This window comes from Phlebotomus papatasi, chromosome 3 (assembly GCF_024763615.1).
Source record: "Phlebotomus papatasi isolate M1 chromosome 3, Ppap_2.1, whole genome shotgun sequence".
Lineage (NCBI taxonomy): Eukaryota > Metazoa > Arthropoda > Insecta > Diptera > Psychodidae > Phlebotomus > Phlebotomus papatasi.
The window spans coordinates 71,855,602-71,862,835 of record NC_077224.1 but is presented as its reverse complement, the minus strand read 5'-3'; the positions used below and the strand labels follow the sequence as shown (position 1 = coordinate 71,862,835).

Genomic DNA, 7,234 nt, shown 5'->3' with positions numbered 1-7,234 from the left:
CAACTGAACGACAAAACATTTTTTTCTTTTTTGAAACACCTTTACACCTTTACAAACTAAATTTTAAATTCATTTCTTCTTAGAATAACCCAAAAAATTGGCTCCAAGAATATTTTCCACTAATTACAGCGTTTCTGTAAATTATTCGAAAAAAATATCCTGTGAATATGCAAATTTTCTGGATGCGTAATGCCATTTTATGCAATTTTTTCTATGCTGAAAATGTGTATATAATCCCAGGGATCCCTGTAGTTTCCTAGATGGAGCTGCTAAATTTATAATTTCGATTCTACAACTGATTTAACCAATTCGAATCGATTTAATTACTTTGGAAATTAGATCGCCTATCAGATTGTCTAAAAGGTCTAAAAGACTCAAGATAACGCAGGATGTGTAAAGTGTAACTCTATACTAAAAATAATTATCGGTCATAAACGGGTTCAAAATCGCTTTTAATTTATAAATTTTCAAAGGACCTTCATGTCAAATCCAATGTTCTAATTCATCCAAATCACTTGAGAAATATGCTCTATAGGGCTTGTTATTTTTATCGTATAAAACTTCTAGAACAAAAAAAATAATTCAAAAATTCGAGGAGCGCTGAGTAAGACATTTGCTCCGGACACCAGAAAGGATACTTAGAATCTTCCAATTCCAACAAAAATATTCTTTACTTTTTTTGGATATAAAATATTTATTTAAAATTCTATAGACTCTACACCAGCACCAAAAACCAGAACTTCTCGATCACTGAGTAAATTAAGTCCTTTCAAGTCCGAAACTGATGTAAATCTCTCACTTTCTGAAGTCAGTTTATGTAAATTTCCTTTTATTACCCTCTGATCCACGCTTGTTGAGTAAAATGTATCTGGATTTGCAATCTTAATCCCTGTCACTTGAGCAAAATGCAAGAAAGCTGTCTTGGGAGTTTCATCTTGAATAACTCTTCCATTTTCAAAATGAAAAACACTTTTAGTGATCTTCTGGTCATCTCCTCCAGTTAGTAATGTAAATTTTCCATCTTCTGCCCAAATATCAAAGCAATTGATGCCACTTTCGTGATGAAGAATGCTGTAAATTGGCAGGGAATCCTCCAGGAAGTTTTTAGTGTCCCATAAAATGATTTTTCCATCAGTTCCCATCGTTATAAGGACTTTATTGTCCAGGTATTCAATTATTTGGATGTTTAGGATACATCTTCCGTAAAAAACTGATGAGACCAGGGAGATCTTTTCGTTCTGGAGAGTGAATTTTCTGATGTATCCATCAGAACATCCGATGAAAATATCTATTTCGTCTATGGTCAAGCACATGAATCTTGTTTCTGGACAAAAGTCTATCTTCTGTCGATTTTTCCGGAAATCCTTAGATTTCAACATAAAGTTTAGGTATTCTTGGACTTCTGGTTTATCGTTGAGGAGGATCTTTGTGAGGCAGATTTGAGCTCTTCCTCCAACGGAAATGGCCAGGAATATATTTTCCTGGAGGTTTTTGACCTTGATAGCTCGAATGTTACTTATGTGAGGTACAACTTCACTCACTGGGATTAGTTCGTTGCCTAAGAAATTTATTCTAAGGACATTATCGTCTCCTCCGGATATTAAAAGGGGTTTTCCGAATTTTCCTGAATTGTCTTTGAGGATTTCTACAGAATTGCAGGATTTTGAGTGCCAGTTGTGACATGGGATTTCCTGGAAGTTAGTTTCCGGAAGGGAAAATTTGTCCAGGAATGGTTGCTTGTCCCAAACACTCAAGACACTTGCACAATCTTGGGCTGGATTTATTGCAAAATCCCAGTATTTATGCCCCCCTCCCGTGCAGAGTTGAAAGATGATCCCTTGATTTCTATCCCAAGCTACCAGATTCTCATCATTGAAGCCCAGAATTACTTTCTGTCCGGTTTTCAACTGGATAATCCTCTCAACCCAGGTGATAGGGACTTTTTCTGTGAAAATTTCATTGAAACTTTCATGAAATTTATCAAAATGGAATTTCCTAAGAATTCCATCCCTTCCGGAAGTCCAAAACCTTGCAGATATTTCGGAATCTTCTTCCGGAAACACCTGGGTGACTCCCAAATTCCCATGAACACTCCTAACCTCACATTTCTTTATGATTTCTCCCGCTAAAACCCTCCAGAGATGAAGATTGCCAGATCGATCTCCCAAGAGGAGGAATTCTCCGAATTTTCTGGCCACAGTTATCCATTTTGTGTACCAGAGATCTTTGCAAATGGAAATGGAAAATTGATTGAGGACTTTTAGGGATTTATTTGTTATTGCGCAATTTCCTCGATCGTCCACGAAGAAAAATTCTCCGGGAGCGATTAGATAGAAGGTTCTGATCAATCCTTCGAGAAGATTGGCATTTCTAATCTCTTCCTGGGGTATTCCGGAAGATATTTGAAGGATTCTAGCCTCGTGATTTGAACAAATTAAGATGTTCCCATTAACATTTTCAATCAGGGAAATATAAATTTCAGGAATTGGGATCTTTTTGCTGGGCTTCCACTCACCAGAAATTTCCTGCTTTAGCAGAAACATTTCCGACGCGATCACGAGGATCGTTTCGGAGTCCAGGAAGAGAATTTTTGAGATTTTTTCGTCCAGGAGGGGCTTTCTTGGAATCTCTGTGATTCCTTTCTCAAGGATCTCCTTCAAATTTATTTTCTTAACATTTCCATCGCTTCCCGAGGTGAAGACTGTGTCTGTATTTGGATCGTGGTCCAAATTCCAGATCACAGCTCCACTGAAAAGGGTTTTCCGGAAGAGAAACTTACCGGATTCGTGCCAGACGCAGAGATTTGAATCCTCTCCGATTGTCAGGATGAATTTTAGGCCGTTCTTTTCGATTATTTTGCTCTTGAAGACTCGAGATTTGTGTCCGTATAGAGACACCAAACTCGAACCATTTAGTTTATCCTTCCTCCAGATCCTGGCAGATCTGTCATCGGAAGTTGTTACCAGGAGATTTTTATCTGTTTCTATTGAGAAAACAACCCCCTGAAAAATTTATTTGAGGTTCAGAAAATGTTATTTGAGAAATGTAGGAAGGGTCTGACCTTGTGAGCTGTGAATCTATGAAGGATTCCAGCCTGAATATCGGATGGTTTCCAGAGAATGACATCCCCAAGAGCTGTTCCCGAATACACAACAAAATCCTCCCATTTGGCCCCTTCTACATGAGAACAGTACAGTGTGGAATTATCCTCGCACTTAGCCTTCTTAGTCACTTCCAGAGATTCTCGAAAGTTGACCAGAAGAGCGATATTGTGGCCAGTAATCACACAAATATTACTCAAGTCATTTTCACAGTGAACACTACTGATTAGGTCTGAAAATTGGCATCCGGAAAGCCTTTGCAGACTTCCTTCCACCAATTCAAAGACAGCAAGGTACCTCCCACCATGAACAAGGACAAAACAGCCCAGAGTATCCCTCACAATCTCAATCCCGAGGATCTTCCCTCGGAATTGAGTGTCAAACCACTGAACATTCCTCTCACCATTTTCAAATTTCACGTACTTAAGATGATTTCCCACACCTGAAAAATACCCAAAATTGTAGTTAGCTTATCCCTGAAGTATTTTTGTTCCTCACCGATAAAAACCTCCTGGGAATTATTCACTTTTACAGCCACAGAATCCGCAATTAACATTTTATCCTCGTGGATTTGTTTACAAAACATGGCCGAGTGGTGAATTTCACAAAGTGTCCCAAATGCAAAAAGAACTGTCAAAAGTGTCCCAAATTGCCGGGAAAAAAGCGTGTGTTTCAGTGTTCAAGTTATCCAGATTTTCCGGCTGCAGGAAGTGCTCAAAGTGTCAAGATGGATTTTAATATGCTCGTGCAGCAAGCCCAGAGGCTGACCAATGAAGTGGCCAACACGGAGGACATTCCGCAGATGGAGAGGACGCTACCGCAAGTCCTCATGGCTGCCCAGGAGCTCCACTCGAGGGTAACTCAGTCCGAGATGGGCTCCCAGGACGCCCAGGCCCACATCATGTTGGGTTCCAAGGGAATCGATCTTCCCAAGATCACACAGAAGCTGGAAACTCTGAGTTCCCGGAAAACTTTTGAGCCACTGGATCCCATTGCGGATACAGACATTCAGAGTTTTCTGCGGAATGAGAAGGAGAATGCTATCCTGTCGGTCATTGAGGAGGTCCACAAAGAGGTGAGTGAGGGTATATTCAGGATATTATCAGGGTGCTACTCTTGATGGGTTCTGTAGAAAAGATCTGTGATGAATCCACTGATTCAAAAATCTCTCGCCTTATTTCCCTGAAATTGTCTCTGAGAAATACAATAGAAGTCCCAGTCCTTCAATTAAAGGCATTGTGAAATTTTTATCATCCTTGTTCTCATTATTTAACCTATAAATTATTTGGAATGCTAGGTTATGTTGAGTATAACCTTAAAACATTGCAAAAGGAACAAATTGAATTTGTAAAACCAAATTGATTTTTTTGTTCATTTAATTAATAAATTATACGATTTCATAAAAAAAGAATATTTTTAAACTTTATAAATATTTTTATTAAACAGAACAACAGATCCTAACCTCACAATACTCTAATCGAAATTTGAGATTGGAGCGCAATGAATTCAATTAAAAATTAAAACTATTCCAAAAAAAATTCTTTCACCACATGGGTAAATTTTATAAATAAAACTAGCATCTGGACACAAAATTTGTGAACTTTTGAATTTCCTTTGGTTTGGAGTTTTCAGGTTATATTTAACATAACCTTAAATTCGTTAAATTCCAAATAAATTATTTGAAAGAAATAGCAATATTCTTTGAAGCCTTTCATTCATACAGAAAAATGGAAAATACTTAAACAGAAACACCCAGGAATTTAATTTCAAATCCCATCCAATGAATGCCAATACTCTAGTCCTAAATTCTTGATCATTTAGTTTTAATTGTAATTTGCAATTCTCAAGACATTTTTCATTTTTCAGCTAATGCTGAACTTAAACTCCCTATATCTTATGCCCTAGACACACTTACGACTTAAGCCGAGAGACGACTTAGTGGAAAATGATAGAAATGTAGTTTGTCGATTATTTCTAATAAAATTACGCTGAGCCGTCTCTCGGCTAATCCTCAGGTCTGTCGAGCCCTTACCGTCAAAGAGATAGGGATTCTAATTCTAGCCCATTTCATTGGCAAAGAGCTTCTGAATTTAAACACCTCGGGGATTCACGTCCAATTTAAGTTCCCGGAGTCTTATATATTCTTAAATTTAGAGTCAAATTTTTTCTGTGTGTTTAGATCGATTTAGGTTAAGTTTTGTTAGAATTGGTGATATTGGGCATTATGGCTAATTTAAACCAAACAGTTTTTAGGTTATTTTGAACTTAACCTCAAAATTCCAGAATGTACAATTTTAATCTTGTTTTCTTTTTTTTTATTTTGCGAATTTTAAAAGCAGAATTGTAAAAGGCTTTTAAAATTGGAAATATCTTTTTATCAGAAGATCTTTGTTTTTGAGGTTAGGTTAAATATAACCCCAAATTGCGGGAGTTCTTTTGACCGTTTTCGGATTCAAATATGATTAGAATTTTTAAATCGTGGGGACGCATTTGGCACACATGTGAGAATTGTCATATTAACAAATTTAGTGAGAATAGTCATGACCATGAGCTTATGGTTAAAATAAGTTTTGGAGAGAATGTAAAGTAACTCATTCCATAAGTAACGTGATAAACATTCATCTGCTTATTCAGTTAAATTATTTGTTAGAAAACTCGGTTCTGTTCCCTTATGACATTTTTTCTTAGAATAATTTTTTTAATGACAATTTCATGGAGAATAATTGACAAGTCTCGTACGATAAATAGTCAAAATTATAGGTTTTTATATCGTTTTCGGAATATCGGAAAGCTCTGTGAAATATAACAAATCTCGTGTAACAATTTACGTACAAAAAAATTACATTACTTATGTAAAAAAAACTTATTCTATTTGTCTAATAACAAGTATCGTAAGACAATTGTCGTACGATTATTCTCATGTAGAAATTTATTACATTTATTTTATGACAGGTCTCGAAAGACAATTGTCGTACGACTGTTCTCATGAAGAAATTTATTTACAAATATTTTATGACAAGTCTCGAAAGACAATTGCCGTATGACTATTCTCATGTAGAAATTTATTATATTTGTCTAATGATAAGTCTCGAAATATAATTGTCGTACGACTGTTCTCATGTAGAAATTTATTACATTTGTCTTTTAACAAGTCTCGTAAGACAATTGTCGTACGACTGTTCACATGTAGAAATTTATTACATTTGTCTTATGACAAGTCTCGAAAGACAATTGTCGTACGACTATCCTCATGTAGACATTTATTACATTTATTTTATGATAAGTCACGTAAGACAATTGTCGTAAAACAATTGTCGTACGACTGTTCTCATGTAGAAATTTATTACATTTATTTTATGACAAGTCTCGAAACACAATTATCGTACGACTATTCTCATGTAGACATTTGTTACATTTGTATTACGAAAAGTCTCGAAAGACAATTTTCGTACGACTGTTCTCATGTAAAAATTTATAACATTTATCTTTTGACAAGTCTCGAAAGACTTGTCGTACGACTATTCTCATGTAGACATTTAATACATTTATCTTATGACAAGACTCGAAAAATAATTATTGTACGACTGTTCTCATGTAGAAATTTATTACATTTGTCTTATGACAATTCTTGTAAGACAATTGTCGTACGATTATTCGCATGTAGAAATTTATTACATCTGTCTCATGACAAGTCTCGTAAGACAATTGTTGTACAACTGTTCTCATGTAGAAATTTATTACATTTATCTTATGACAAGTGTCGTGAGACATTCGTACGACTTTTATCATTTAGAAATTTACTACATTTATCATACGAGAAGCCTCGAAGGACAATTGTCGTACGACTGTTCTCATGAAGAAATTTATTACAAATATCTTATGACAAGTCTCGTAAGACAATTGTCGTACGACTGTTCTCATGTAGAAATTTATTACAATTTTCTTATTGCAAGTCTCAAAAGACAATTGTCGTACGACTGTTCTCATGTAGACATTTATTAGATTTGTCTTATGACAAGTCTCGTAAGACAATTGTATCACTATTTTCCTATTTTATACATTTATTAAATTTATCTTAAGACAAGTCTCGAAAGACTGTTCTCATGCAGAAATATATTACAATTTTCTTATGA

The 7,234-nt window shown here is 35.6% G+C and overlaps 2 protein-coding genes across 3 annotated transcripts in view; one reads left to right on the top strand and one right to left on the bottom strand.

Annotated features, from left to right (window-relative positions):
* Nucleotides 1-674: 674 nt before the first annotated feature.
* LOC129807693 (WD repeat-containing protein 6) lies at nt 675-3,701 on the bottom strand. Its single transcript, XM_055857137.1, has 3 exons — nt 3,600-3,701; nt 3,062-3,543; nt 675-3,002 (listed from the first exon to the last, which is right to left on the bottom strand). Exons 1-3 carry the CDS (start codon nt 3,685-3,687, stop codon nt 699-701), a joined length of 2,874 nt encoding a protein of 957 aa, XP_055713112.1. The 5' UTR covers nt 3,688-3,701; the 3' UTR covers nt 675-698.
* A 17-nt stretch (nt 3,702-3,718) lies between these two features.
* LOC129807695 (nuclear pore complex protein Nup93-1) overlaps nt 3,719-7,234 on the top strand; it is a 90,872-nt gene continuing 87,356 nt past the window's right edge. For both annotated transcript variants that reach the window (XM_055857139.1, XM_055857138.1), the window contains exon 1: nt 3,719-4,176. In XM_055857139.1, coding sequence (XP_055713114.1) covers nt 3,829-4,176 — 348 coding nt within the window. In that variant the 5' untranslated portion in view covers nt 3,719-3,828. The remainder of the gene's footprint in view (nt 4,177-7,234) is intronic.